The sequence below is a fragment of the Vidua chalybeata genome, chromosome 26 (genome assembly GCF_026979565.1).
Source record: "Vidua chalybeata isolate OUT-0048 chromosome 26, bVidCha1 merged haplotype, whole genome shotgun sequence".
NCBI lineage: Eukaryota > Metazoa > Chordata > Aves > Passeriformes > Viduidae > Vidua > Vidua chalybeata.
In genome coordinates this window covers 2,708,058-2,721,935 of record NC_071555.1, presented here as the reverse complement: position 1 = coordinate 2,721,935, position 13,878 = coordinate 2,708,058, and the positions used below count along the sequence as shown (strand labels likewise).

Here is a 13,878-nt window from a genome sequence, read left to right as displayed (position 1 = left end):
GCGCGTGGGCAGCACCCCCGTGCGCATTCCCACAGCTCCGTGGGCGGCACCGGCGGGGGTGGCACCCCCCTAGACACCCCCGCGCCCCCGTGGGCAGCACCGGCGCGGGCAGCACCGGCGTGGGCAGCACCCCGCCCGGCCCGCGGTATGCGGACGGACCTGCCGGGCAGCGCCCTGCCCGCGGGGGGACCCTCCCGGCCCGGGGGGTGCAGGATGGGACCCTCGCGGGGGGCTCGGCTGGTCCCAGCCCGTGTCACCCCCACAACCGGCAGCCCCCGGACGCTGTCCCCGTCCTGAGAAGCTTTGGAGAACCGAGGCCAGGCTGGGGGGGACCCCTGAGCCCCTCGGTGGGGAAGGTTTGGGGTCGGGATCCCAGACCCGTGTGTCCCTTGGAATGGATGATTTGGGGTCGGGATCCCAGACCCGTGGGTCCCTTGAAATAAATTATTTGGGGTCAGGATGTCGGACCCTCAGGTCCCTCGGCAGGGTTGATTTGGGGTCGGGGTGCTGGACCCTTGGTGGGGATAATTTGGGGTCGGGATTCCCGACCCTTGGGACCCTTGGTGGGGATGGTTTGGGGTCGGGATGCCAGACCGTGAGTCTCTTGGGCAGGGCTGATTTGGGGTCGGAGTGCCTGAGTCCCTTGACAGGGATAATTTGGGGTCGAGTTGCCGAACCCCTGAATCATTTGACAGCGAAAATTTGGGGTCAGGGTGCCGGACCCCCGCGTCCTTCGGCAGGGATGGAGCCGGAGAGCCGGAGCGTGGAAAACACGCGGTGTTTATTCCAGTACAAAACCCAAACCCCACAGCCCCGCAGCCTCTTCACAGCACAAACTCTCCCCTCGCCGGGCACCCCCGAGGCCACCCCGCTCCATCCCCCCGCAGCCGCCCCCAGCCCGGGGCCCCGGCCGGGCCGGTCCCTCCCTGCCCCGGGGAGGCGGCCCGGGGGTGGGTGGGGGACGCGGCGGTTCGGGGCGCGGGGCCGGGATCCCCACGCCGCAGCAGGCTGGACTGGTTTCCCGGCCGCCGTCCTTCCCCACCCGGTTTTACAGCCTTCATTGCCCCATCGCGGCAGGCAGAGCCCCGGGGCTGCGGGGGCTGAGCGCACCTGGGGGGGCTGAGCGCACCTGGGCCCCCCCCCTCGCAGCCCCCCGGCTCTGAGCCAGGCGGGGACAGCTCGCTGAGGCTGAACCCCGAGTCCCGGCGTGGCCGTGGGACCCCCCCCAGCCCACCCGTGGGGTGCCCCTGGTGCAGCCCCCCACAGTCTGCGGCTCCCCAAAAGGCCGGAACCCCCCCCAGATGCTGCTGGAGCCGGGCTCGGCCGCTGAAGTCCCGTTGGTGCCACCCTGTGGGACATTGGGGAGGGTCCTGAGCCCCCCCAATGTTTGGGAGGTGAAATCCCATCTGGGGGACGCCGAGGGGGGAATTTTGTGCTGGAAAAGGCAAATTCCGGAGTCGGGGACGTCCTTCGAGAGCTGCGGACAGCCCAGCTCACCCGAGTCCTGCGGAGGGACAGCGGTGGCCGTGCTGGGGCTGGGGACACGTCCTCGTGGACCCCCCCCAGCGAGACTTCACCTCGTGCTGGGGGACCCCAGCCCCACGGCTCGCCCCTGCCCCACGGCGCGGGGGGGTGGCTGCTGCCAGCCCCTCACATCCCTGGGGACGGGGACAGGGATGGGGACAGGGATGGGGACAGGGATGGAACCCTTTGAGGGGTCCGACCCCTGCCCATCCGCACAGCCCACGGCCACAGCTTCGGCCTGGGACATCCACTCTGCCCGAGCGGCAAAGCCTGGCTTCACCTTAATAAAATAATAATAATAATAATAATTAATATTAATAATTAATAATAATAATTAATAATAATAATAATAAAACACTCAAAACCGAAGGCCTCGGGGCGCCCTCTGGGCACGGACCCCACTTGACTTCACCTCTACCCCTTCCCCCCCGATCTCGGGGTGCTCCAAGCCTGGGCAGCCCCCCCCCAGAACCCCCAGGAGGGGCCGTACCGGGGGGTCAGCGCCCCCCAAATCTCCCTCCCTCCCCAGATTCCCAACTGGTTTGAACTGGTGTTGGCTGGGGGGCAGCGCCGGGGGGACCCCCGGGTGCGTTGAGCAGCCAGTGAACCCCACCCCCCCCCAAAAACCCCCCTCCCCAGGTCCCGGCTTTAGTGTCTCCTGTGTCCGAGGGGTTCTGCCAAAATCGGGGTGTAAGACCCCAAAAGATCGAAAAAACGAGATTCACGGACCCCCAGCCAGGGGTGTGGGACAGATACGGGGTGCCCTGGGGACAGGGGGTGACCCCAGGGCAGGAAAACTACGGGGTCCCTGGTGGGGGAAGGCCCGGGGTGGCCCCGGGAGGTGCAGGGACCTGGGAAGGGACAGGCACGGGGTCCCCGGGGGGACGGGCAGCATGCACGGGGGGCCAGGCAGAATTCCCTGGAGCTACGGGATCCCGGGGAGGGACGGCTACGGGGCCACAGGGGGACAGGCAGCATGCACGGACGGGACACGGGGTCCCTGAGGGGACAGGGGGGACGGCTGCGGTCCCCAGAAGGGACAAGGGGGGCGCGGGCAGCTCGCCCGGGGGTGGGGGACGCCCCGCAGGGAGGGGCGGGGGTCCCGGGGCGGCGGGCGGGCAGCGCGGCCGTGCCAGGCCGGAGGAATGCGGCCGTCCCGGCTCTCCCGGGCCCGCGGCCGCCCCGGTGCTTCCCGCCCGGGGCCGCGGCGGTGGGTGTGGGAAAGCTGCAGGTGCGCGCTTGGGCAACCGCCCGCCGCCCTCCGCTCGCCCGCCGCGGCCCCCGCAGCCCCCCTCCCGAACTCCCCACGGCTCACATTCACGCGGGACTTCTTCCCCCGCCCCCCCCTTTTTCCCCATTTTAGCCACGATTCAGACTAAAAATGGGTTTCACATCCTCAAGCCCCACTGCCAAAGCGGGGCTCCAAGGTGTGGGGGCCAGCTCAGCATCCCCAGCTGGGGCAGGGGGATGTCGCCAGCCCCCGACCCCCCGCGCGTCGCCCGTGGGTGGCTGTGCCAACACCTCGTGGGCGACCGGAGAGCGGGGCTGGCACGGGGAGGGGGCTGAGCCCGCGGTGCCACAGTTTGGAGGGGACCGTGGGGACGGCGCCGGGGGGCTGCGGCCGCCCTCCCCGAGCGGAGGCTCCCGGGTTTCTGCTCTCCTCCTCTTTCCCTTTCTCCTTCTCCTTCCTCCCCTTTGGGCTGGACGTGCCCGGGCAGCTCCTGCTCCTTCGGCTCCCATTGATGTTCCTCCCAAACAGCCCCGCCGCCTGCCAGCAGCCTCCCGAAAAAAAAAAAAAAAAGATTTGGGAAGCCGGGGGAGGATGAGTGTGGGGGGGGTGGGGGGGGGGGGGGGAGAAGCGGGAGGGAGAACCGGGGCGGGAGAGCGGGAGCGGGACAAGTGAAACCGCCGCGGGGCAGCTCCGGCTGCGGCGCTCCCAACGCCGCGGCGGGGGCCGGGGCCGTGCCACCGGCGCTTGTCCCCAGCCTCGCCACCGCTCCCGGCACAAGGTGCCAGCCCTGCGCCCACCTCCGCCCTAAATCCCTCCGGAGACCGGCCCCGAAGGGTCCCCCCCCGGCCCCCGCCCCACCTCCATCCGTGTCCCCCCCCCGGGGCTCAGCGGCTCAGTTTGTGGGGGCGGCCGTGCCCCCCTCCGGCTCCCTCTTGCCTCCCTTGGCGGCCGACGGGTCCCCGGCGCCTTTGCCCTCGGGCTCGGCCCCGTCCTTGCCCCCGTCGTGCGTCTTCATGTGCTTGCCCAGGTGGTCGCTGCGCATGAAGACGCGGCCGCAGACGGGGCAGGAGAATTTCTTGGCGCCCGTGTGGGTCTGGAGGTGCCGCTGGAGCTCGTCGGAGCGGGTGAAGCGCTTGCCGCAGAAGAGCCAGTTGCACACGAAGGGCCGGTCGCCGCTGTGCCAGCGCAGGTGGGCTTTCAGGTGGGAGGTCTTGGCGTACGCCTTCCCGCAGCCGGGAATGTGGCAGTTGTGCAGGTGCTTGCGCTTCACCCCCTCGGGGCACGGACCCCCCCTCTCCGCCTCCTGGCAGTTGGGGCAGCGGCACGCCGCCTGCCCCCCGCCCCTGGGCACGGCCCGCCGGGCCCCCTTGGGCCGCCCCCCGCCCTCCCCCTCCGGCCCCCGCGGCTCCGGGGGCCCCTCCAGCGCCTTCACCCCCTCGGCCGCCAGCAGATGCTGCGCCGGCGGGGGCAGCAGGTGGGCGGGGGGCGCGCAGAGCTGGTGCTCGCCCCCGCCGTACCCGCCCAGGCCCGCGGGCAGCCCGGGGTGCGCGGGCACCTGCAGCCCCCCGCCCTGCCCGGGGGGCAGCTCCATCCAGCTGGCTCCGGCGTGCAGCTCCCACCAGTTGACACCTCCGCCCTCCTCGCCGGGGGCTCCGGGGTGCGGAGGCCGAAACCAGGGCTCGTAGGGATGCGCCATGTCCGGGGCGGCCGGCAGCAGCTTGGCGTAGGCTCCGGGGGCGGCGGGGCCGTCGGGGGGCAGCTCTAACCTCGGGGGGCCATGGGGATCGTAGGCGCCGGCGGCGGCGAAGGCGGCGTCGTCGGGCCCCGGCAGCGGCAGCTCGGGCGGGGGCAGCGGCGAGGCGAAGTCGGGGGCCCCCGGCGCGGCGGGGCCGTGGGGCTGGAAGGGCTGGAGCGGCTGCAGGTCCAGGTGGGTCGGGGAGGCGCGGGGCGCGTCCGAGGGCTGGGATCCCAGGGAGCCGCAGACCGCCGTCAGCATTGCGGGGCGGCGGCGCGCACAGACCTGCGGGGCCAAGCGGGGCGGGCGGGGAGGGAGAGGGGAGAGGGGAGAAGAGCTGTGAGAGGAGGGGGGGGCGCGGCTCTGCACCCCCCGTCCCTGCGCGCACCGGCACCAGCACCGGCGGCGTCTGCAGCGCCCGGCAGCCGCGGTTTGGGGGTCGCTGAGCCCCCAGCGAGGGGGTTGCGCTGCTCTGCGACACCGCTGTGACACCGGGATAGTGGCACCAGTTTGGGGGGGGGGGGGGCACCCCTTACACCCGTCCTCGCCCCCTGCGGACCCTGTGCCAGCCGCTGGAGCCGGTGGGTCGCGTCTGCAGCACGGAGGGGTCGGTGCCTGATTCCAAAATCCGCGGAAACCTCCCAGCATCTGCTTGGCCACCTCCCCGACTGTGTCCCCCAACACTGCCTGGGTCCCCAAGGGGACGTAGGTGGCATCCCCAAGCCCATGGAGGGGACACGGCGCCCACGGGGGGACACGGCACCCCCCGAGGCCAACCTGTCTCTCCCGCATCCCAGCCGGGCTGGGAAAGCATCACCCCCCTCTGCTCCCGCCCCAAGGCCAGGGCCCAGCTGGGAGCCCTCGGGCTGTTTTTTTGGGGGGGCTGCACCCCCGGGCTGGTTGGCAGCGGGATGAGGCAGCGGAGCCGCGGGCCGAGCCCCCGGCAGCGCTTTGAAGCCGGGCTCGGGGCTGGGCTTCGCCCGCGCCCCCGGGGCACCCCCGGGGCACCCCCAGACCCCCGGGGCAGCCGCAGACCCCCGGGCACCCGCAGGCTCCCGGCAGGGCGGCCGTGACTCAGCGGGAGCTGTGCAAACCCCACGGGGTTGGGGACGGGCCCCACCCCGGTGTCGAAATCCACCTGCCGCCACCGGCTCCCGCCCCCCGGCTTCCCGCCGGCGCCGCGGTGAGGGGCGGCCGAGACCCCCCTCCCTGAAACCCCCCTCCCACTGGCCGCTCTCGTCACCATCCCCTTGTCCCGGCCACCCCACACTGCTCCCCCCAGCCCGCGTGGGACAGGGACAGACCCTCAGGGACACACTTGGGGGTGCTGGAAGATTTGGGGTGGGGGATCCCCTGAACGGACCCCCAGTGCCCCCCGATGCCAACGCTGTGATTCCAGGGTCCCCACAATGCTGGAGACCCCTCTGCTGCGCGGGGACACCGTTTTCCCCTGCCAGGCGTCACCCAGGAAAGCAGGGGGACCCCCAAAGATCGGGGGGGGGGGTCCCAAAATCCCCCCGACGGGACCCGCCTGTACCCGTGCTGCCGACACAGGTGGGGGCTCGGCCTCGAGCTGGTGGCAGGATGAGCCCCCCGGGGTGGCAGCTGAGCAGATTTTGGGGTCCTGCTCCCCACCCCAACCCTGGGGACGCCCTCCTGGGGACTGTCCCCGCCTCCTGGGGACACCAGCGGGGTCGGAGAGGGCTGGCACTGCCGGGGTCCATCGCTCCCACCCGCAGTGGTGCTCGGTGGGGTCCTGTGCCCCCCCCAGCCCCTGCTCCCCCAAATTGGGGTCGAAGCCACAGAGCGCCTCGGTGCCAGCCCGTCACGGGGCTTTGGGGTGGCAGCCGGCACGGACAGGGCCCCCCCAGATCTGGGGGCTGAGGGACATCCCCCAGCCCCCCTAACCCCCACGGGAGGGGACGGGACCCCCCGCGCGGTCCGGGGTCGCTCCCACCCCGTCAGATCCAGCACGGGGCTCTCCTGGAGCACCCCAATCCCATCGATCCCCCCCCGGCTCGGGGGTCCCACCGACCCCCCAGTGCAGCCCCACCGTGACCAGCGGCACCATCCCCCCCTCCCGTGCCAGCTCCAAACCGGGGCAAAAGGGCCACGACCGGGATGGGGGGAGCGCTGGGAGAACCCCCCCCTGCACGGGCCTGCCCCAGCCGGGCACGGAGCCTCCCAGGACATTTTTCCATCCGGGAATGATGACAAAAATCCCCAGGGGCCTCCAGCGTCCTCCCTCCCTCCCTGGCGGGGCTCAGCGACGCGTTGGCCATTTCACCGCAGGGAAACTGAGGCAGCGGCGGGTGAAGCGTCCCGTGAGTCACGGCCCGGGCTGGGCAGAGGCGGCCCGGCCCCGTCTCCCAGCTCCGCCGGTGCCTCGCCCCGCGGCGGGGCCGGGCGGGCGCCGCTGCCCCCAGAACCGGGAGCCCCGACGGGGGGCACGGCGGCGGCGGCGGGGCCGGGCCCGGGGGCTCGGGGGATGCCGCGGCTTTGGGGGGGATGCCGCGAGTCCCGGGGGATGCCCCGGGGCCGGGGGGACGCTGCGGGGCCGGGGGGGTGCGGTGGGTTCGGGATTGTCCCCCCCCCGCCCGACCCACGGCAGCGCTCCCCCGGGGATGTTTCGGGAGGGGAACGGGGCCGCACCGGTGGCGGCGGGGGGGGGGGGTCCAGCCTGTCCAGCCCCCCGCAGGACTCGGCAGCACGGGAGGGGTCTCAGACCCACGGGAAGAGTCGCGGTCCCGAGGGGAGGGGGTCGCGCTGGAAATCGCAGCGAGGGGACACAGCGCGGTGCCCCGGGGGGTGGCGGGGCCGGGAGCCCTGGAGCTCGGTGGCCAGCGGACGCGGCGGGGTGGCGAGCAGGGACTTGCCGGGGCCGGAGCGGCCGCGGCCGCGTCCCTGCCGTCGGTCAGGGCAGCCACGTCCCCGCGACCATGCCGGGGGTCCCATCCCCGCGCCCGGTAGCACCGGGGGTACCTACGGGTCTAGCGGCAGCGAGGTCCCGGCGGGTCCGTCCTCATCGGCGTGGCGCGGGCGCTGCTTCCCGAGGGGACCCCGAGGGACCCGCGCGGCTCCCCAGGGACGGGGCACCCACTGGGCCGGGCGAGCAGGAATGGCCGGGTCCCAGCCCGGCGGCCGGCTCTTCCCTCCGCCCCCCCGCCCAGCTCCACCCCCGGCCCCGGTGATTTTAACCCTTGGAGGCAGAGCCGCAGCCCCGCCGCTTGACAGGAGCCGGCTCCGGTCCCAGGATCCGGCGGATGAAAGCGGAGGGAGGGGACGGGAAGTTCGCAGCAGACACCGCAAACAGGGGGGTAATTAAAGAAGAAAGCAACAACCGCCTCCCTCCCGCGCCCGTGGCCGCCTCCTCCCGCCACCCCCCCCCCGCTCCCCGGAGACCCCCGGGCGCCCCTTTTGTCCCCACCCCCATCCCGGCACCGCAGCTGTCCCCCCCCCTCGCCTGTTGGTGACACGCAGGTGGCCGCCCTCTCCTCCTGCCACCCCCTCCGGAGACCCCCGGAGTTGTCCCCGCATCAAGGGGTGACACACGGGCGTGGCCGCCCTCTCCTCCCGCCACCCCCGCGGGGACCCCCGGTGTGTGTGCCCGCGCCGGGGGTGGCGCGCAGAGGCGGCCGCCTGCTCCCGCCCGCAGGGGTGTCACCTGTCCCCGTGGGGGGCTCGGTGCCCCCCGTTGCGCCTCGGTTCTGCGCCGCGGGGCCAGTGGGACGGGGGTGGACACAGGGGACAATTTTGGGGTCAGAGCTGGCAGGAGGGATTGGGACACAGGACCCACCGCGACCCCGACGGATTTGGGGCAGCCCAAAAGCGCCCGGGAGGTGCTGGCCGAGCCTGTCCCCGCTCGGCCGGGAGTCTCCAGCCCCGCTGTCTCCCGTGTCCCCCCCCCGAGGCCGCCGGGAGGGACAATCCCCGGGAGCTGCCGGGTGACAACACCACGGCCGCTGGAGCCACTTAATCACCGCCGCGTCGTGTCCCCATTTCCGAGCCCTGCGCCCGGCTGGCGGCCACCACAGCCCCGCGGGGACCCCGGTGGGCACGGTGGGAGCCCCCAGGTCCCCAAATCCCACGGGAGAAGGCGCTGGCGGCCCCGCAGAGCCGGGACAGGGCCGGCAGCGCCGGGATCGCGGCTGGCGCGTGGGAGCCCGCATCTCCCGGCCAGCCTGGCAAGCGCCCGGCCAGGGCGGAGGGTGCAGGGAGCTCCTCCCTGGCCCCGGGGAAAACTCTCCTGGTTTTCATCATCCCGGCAGGGACGGCTCCGCCGCCGCCGCCACCGAAACGCGGCGGCCCTGTGGGCTGAGCGCGGCCCCGCGGCCCGGCCCCGCCGCGCTCCGGGAGGGGCGGCCCGGGAGGGGACACCGGGATGGGGACACCGGGATGGGGACACTGGGCATGGGGACATGGGATGGGGACACGGGATGGGGACACGGGATGGGGACACCAGGATGGGGATGGTGGTTTGGGGACACCAGAATGGGGACACCGGGATGGGGATGGTGGGATGGGGACACTGGGCATGGGGACACGGGATGGGGACACGGGATGGGGACACCAGGATGGGGACACTGGGGTGGGGATGGTGGGTTGGGGACACCGGGATGGGGACACCAGGATGGGGATCCCGCCATGGGGATCCCGGGATGGGAAGGGGCAGGCCAAGCAGCTGATGGGGTTCCTGGTTGTGCAGAAATGGGGGTGAGCACACGCCTGCGGCTCTCTAGGGCACATCTGGGGGGATTTGGGTGCACCCCAATCTCAGGGTCCCACTGTGTTTCCTCTCCTCTGCCTGCCCAGGAGGATCCAGGGCTGTTCCTGTGGCTGCTCCAGCTTGGAGACCCCCGAGTGTTGCTGGGGTTTGGGTGGTGGCCTTGGGCTCCCTGGCTGGCCCTGGGGGCCGGATCGTGGCCACCAACAGCTCTCTGAGGCAGACTTGGCATGTGCAGCTCCCAATTCCCATCCCAATCCCAAACACAATCCCAATCCCAATTCCCATCCCCAATTCCCATCCCCAATCCCAGTCCCAGTTCCCATCCCAGTCCCCATCCCTGCTGTGCCACCACAGGGAACAGGGACCGTGTCTCCTGGTCCCCAGCTGCCCCTCAGCCACCCTGCACATGTGGCCTGTCCCCGTCCCTTCGCTCCAGGGCTTCTCCCAGTGCTCCCAGTGCTCCCAGTGCAGGATGATCCCAGGCACTCCCACCCCGGCCATTCCCCACTCCAGGAGGGGCTGCAGGGTGGGAGGATGTGGGGGACACGTGGGGACAGGGGTGGGGATCTGGGAGGGCCACGACCACCTCATCCCACCAGCACCGCACCCCAAAACCCCACTGGGACCCTCAGACCCATCCCCAAACTCAGATCCAGGCTGGGATTCTGCTGGGATGAGTCTGGGAGCAGCAGGAGGCAGTGGCACAGGACTGGGGGGACTGAGGGGATCAGGATTTGGGGTAAAACCCCACTGGGACCCTCAGACCCATCCCAAAACTCAGATCCAGGCTGGGATTCTGCTGGGATGAGTGTGGGAGCAGCATGAGGCGGTGGCACAGGACTGGGAGGACTGGGGGCACTGGGGACCAGGATTTGGGGTCTGGGGGCTCCTGGAGCCCCCCCAAGCAGAGCTGGGACCACCCAGGGCAGGGAATCACGGCGCATCCCAGGGGGGATCTCCTCTCACCACCGAGTGTCTGAAACCCCGAGCCGTGCCTTGAAATTACGGCTAATTACAGAGCTCATTTGCATAAATTATAAGGCAAGAGGCAAATGCCTCCAATCCCTCCGAGTGATCAGGCAGCGGGGGAGAGGGGACCGAGGGGGGGGACAGGGGGGGACAGGGGGGTTCGGGGTGGGGACAGGAGGGGTCGGTGCTCCCCAAAACGGCAGCGGGACCTCGGGGTGTCCCCAGAGCCTGGCATGGGGGGGACACGGCCCTCGGTGGGTGACAGCGAGGGGGACAAGGGCAGGGTCGGGCGGGGGGTGGCACTGGGGGTTGGGGACAGCGCTGTCCCCAGGGGAAATGGGGCTGGGGGATGGAGGCACAGAGGGACGGAGCAGCGCGGTCACCTCGTTGTCCCCACAGTCGGGGAGGTGTGCGGGGGAACAGAGGCACAGCGATGTCCCCCAGGTCCCCGGGGCACGCTGAGGGGACAGAGGGACATCCCGACCCCCTGCCAGCCCCGGGGCCGAGCACTCCGAACGCTGCCGGCTCCGGGAAGGCGGCGATTCCCTCCGGGGCCACCCAAGAAATGGGTGCCCGTGTCACTGTCCCCGTCGCTGTGTCACACGGGGGGGGGGGGGGGGGGTGTCACTGCGTGGCTCTCAGCTGATCCCTGTCCCCGAGCACGTCCCTGCGCGCCCTCCCACGCGGGTGGGTGCCGGTCGCGCTCTCGGGGTGCCCCGGGGGGGGCTCTGCCGCGGCTGCCACAGGGCTGCGCCGTCTGGGTCGCCCCGCGCCGCGGGGACAGCCCGGGGGTGGCCGCGGGGCCTCAGACGGGGACAGGCGGAAGTGCCCGGATCCTCCCCGCGGGTTTTGGGGGGCCCCACGCCCAGACGGCCCCGAGGGGGTGACGCTGGGGTGACGTTGAACCTGCTGAGCCTGGGGGGGACCCCGGGACTGCTGGAGGTGGCACGGCGGGGACGATGCCAGGTGAGGAGGGGATGGTGGTGGCACTGGGTGGGCACAGCCCTGCGGGGTGGAGCAGTCCTAGGGGGGGTGTCACAGCCCCCACGGGGGTGTCACAGACACCGTGGGGGTGTCACAGACACAATCGGGGTGTCACAGCCCCCATGGGGGTGTCACAGACACCGTGGGGGTGTCACAGCCCCCCCGGGTGGCACGGTCCCCCCGGGGGTGTCACAGCCCCACGGGAGTGTCACAGCTCCCACGGGGGTGTCACAGCCCCACGGGGGTGTCACAGACACTATCGGGGTGTCACAGCCCCACGGAGATGTCACAGCCCCACGAGGGTGTCACAGCCCCCACGGGGGTGTCACAGCCCCCACGAGGGTGTCACAGCCCCACGGAGATGTCACAGCCCCACGAGGGTGTCACAGCCCCCATGGAGGTGTCACAGCCCCCATGGAGGTGTCACAGCCCCACGGAGATGTCACAGCTCCCACGGGGGTGTCACAGCCCCCACGGGGGTGTCACAGGCCCCATGGAGGTGTCGCAGCCCCAGGGGGTGTCACAGACACTATCGGGGTGTCACAGCCCCACGGAGATGTCACAGCCCCACGAGGGTGTCACAGCCCCCATGGAGGTGTCACAGCCCCCATGGAGGTGTCACAGCCCCACGGAGATGTCACAGCTCCCACGGGGGTGTCACAGCCCCCACGGGGGTGTCACAGGCCCCATGGAGGTGTCGCAGCCCCAGGGGGTGTCGCAGCCCCCAGGGGGGTGTCGCAGCCCCAGGGGGTGTCACAGACACTATCGGGGTGTCGCAGCCCCCAGGGGGGTGTCACAGCCCCAGGGGGTGTCACAGACACTATCGGGGTGTCGCAGCCCCCAGGGGGGTGTCACAGCCCCAGGGGGTGTCACAGACACTATCGGGGTGTCGCAGCCCCAGGGGGTGTCGCAGCCCCCAGGGGGGTGTCGCAGCCCCAGGGGGTGTCACAGACACTATCGGGGTGTCACGGCCCCAGGGGGTGTCGCAGCCCCCCCGGGGGTGTCCCAATAACCGCTAGGACACCGCCCCCTCGCTGTCCTCCAGCCGCGCCACCGCGGCGACAAGGACGGAGCCCCGCGCCAGGCGCCGTGCCCGGGGCACGGCTGGCACGGCGCTGCCCACCCGCTCCCCGAGCACAGGGCCGCCTGCCAGCCCGGCAGAGATCTCTATCGCGATTATCGCGACGGGGTTGCCCTGCCCGCGGCGCGGCCGGGTCACGGCGTGCCCGGAGGCGGCGTTTCCTCAGCGGGAGCAGCAATTGCTGTCGGGGCTCGACCTCTGCGACGCGGCGACGGAGCTGGCGGCTCGGCGGAGGGTTAGATGCGATTTTTAATTTGAGTTTTAATTAGTCCCGTGCTAATCTCGCTGCCGTATCTGCGCCCAGCCGGCCCGGCTGTCAGTCACGGCCTGGGGAAACCTGCCCGGCACGGGCGGGGAGCGGGGACAGCGGGACACGGGACACAGGGACAGCGGGCAGAGGGACCGCAGGCATGGCGTGTCCGCGCTCCGTGTTCTCTGAGTGCCCCGGGACCCCCCGGTGCAGCCTGGCTGCGCTCTGTTGTCCCCGCGTCCCCTGTGCCAGCCAGCGCGTCCCTGTCCCCTCTCACTGCTGTCCCCGTGTCCCCGTCGCAGCCGTGCCGTGCCAGCCAGCGCGTCCCTGTCCCCTCTCACTGCTCGCCAGTGTCACCCCCAGGACGGTGGCGATGTCGCCTTCCCAGGCACGGTGACACGGATCGCTCCCTCCTGGGGAAACTGAGGCACGGAGCGACAGGCCGCGACTTGTCCCTGCAAGTTGTCACACCCGGGGGGCGACCCTGTCCCCTCCCTCCCCGGCAGCCTGGGCTGAGCCCGCGGGGACCCCCTGGACCCCTGCTCGGGGTCCCCTCCCTGGAGGGTGGCAGTGCCACATGGGATGTCCCCTGGCGGCCCGGGCTGGTGTCGCAGGGTCCCCATCTCGGGGAGGTGGCGGTGCCACTGGGGGATGTCCCCCCCCAGCCGGGGCTGGTGTCGCAGGGTCCCCACCTTGGGGGTGACAATGCCACTGGGGGATGTCCCCGCCAGCCCCGGGGTCCCTCTCGGGGGCTCAGACACAGCACCGGGGTCCCGTCCAGGTGTCCCCACGTCCCACACGTGGCTGTCCCCGCGTCCCCACCACCGGGAGCCCTTTAGGAGCCGCGAGCGCAGCCGCGCTGTCCCCGCGGGTGTCCCTGAGCGTCCCCAACGCCGCCACCGCTCCGCGCCACCTCCAGGGCGGGACACACGGGGGGACCCCGGGAACGGGGTGGTTTTTTTTTGGGGTGCGGGGCGGGGGTCGGGGCGGCGCTGCGGGGCGGCTGAGTAAGCGGGGCGGGGACGGGAGGCGGGGAGGCTCCCGCCGCTGCAGCTTCCCACAAATGGAGGCCCCGCGGCCACAGACGCGGCGCAACAAAGCACCGGGCAATTATTTGGCTCCAGCGGGAGGGAGCTGAGCTGCCGGGCCCGTGGGGGCTGGAGCCAGCTGGGCACCCCCGGCACCCCCCGGGCACCCCCGGGCTGGCAGCGCCCCTGGGGGGAGCGGGGAGGGTGAGGGACCCCCCCCCCCCCCCCCCGCCTCCATGGGTTTTGGGGATCCCAAAATCTGTGAGGGGACCGGGGAGCCCCATCCCTTCCCGCGCCTTGAACACCCCAAAAGGCTCCGAGCAGCCTGAAGCCCCGAAATCTGTGAGGGG

The 13,878-nt window shown here is 71.8% G+C and overlaps 1 protein-coding gene across 1 annotated transcript; it reads right to left on the bottom strand.

Moving 5' to 3' along the window:
- Nucleotides 1-3,637: 3,637 nt before the first annotated feature.
- On the bottom strand, nucleotides 3,638-4,774 carry SP6 (Sp6 transcription factor). Its single transcript, XM_053965247.1, has one exon. The coding sequence runs from the start codon at nucleotides 4,749-4,751 to the stop codon at nucleotides 3,648-3,650; it is 1,104 nt and encodes a 367-aa protein (XP_053821222.1). The 5' UTR covers nucleotides 4,752-4,774; the 3' UTR covers nucleotides 3,638-3,647.
- Between the last annotated feature and the right edge of the window lie 9,104 nt (nucleotides 4,775-13,878).

Excerpts from the sequence above, each read along its gene's own strand:
- SP6 (XM_053965247.1), bottom strand. The coding sequence starts at position 4,751 with ATGCTGACGGCGGTCTGCGGCTCCCTGGGATCCCAGCCCTCGGACGCG.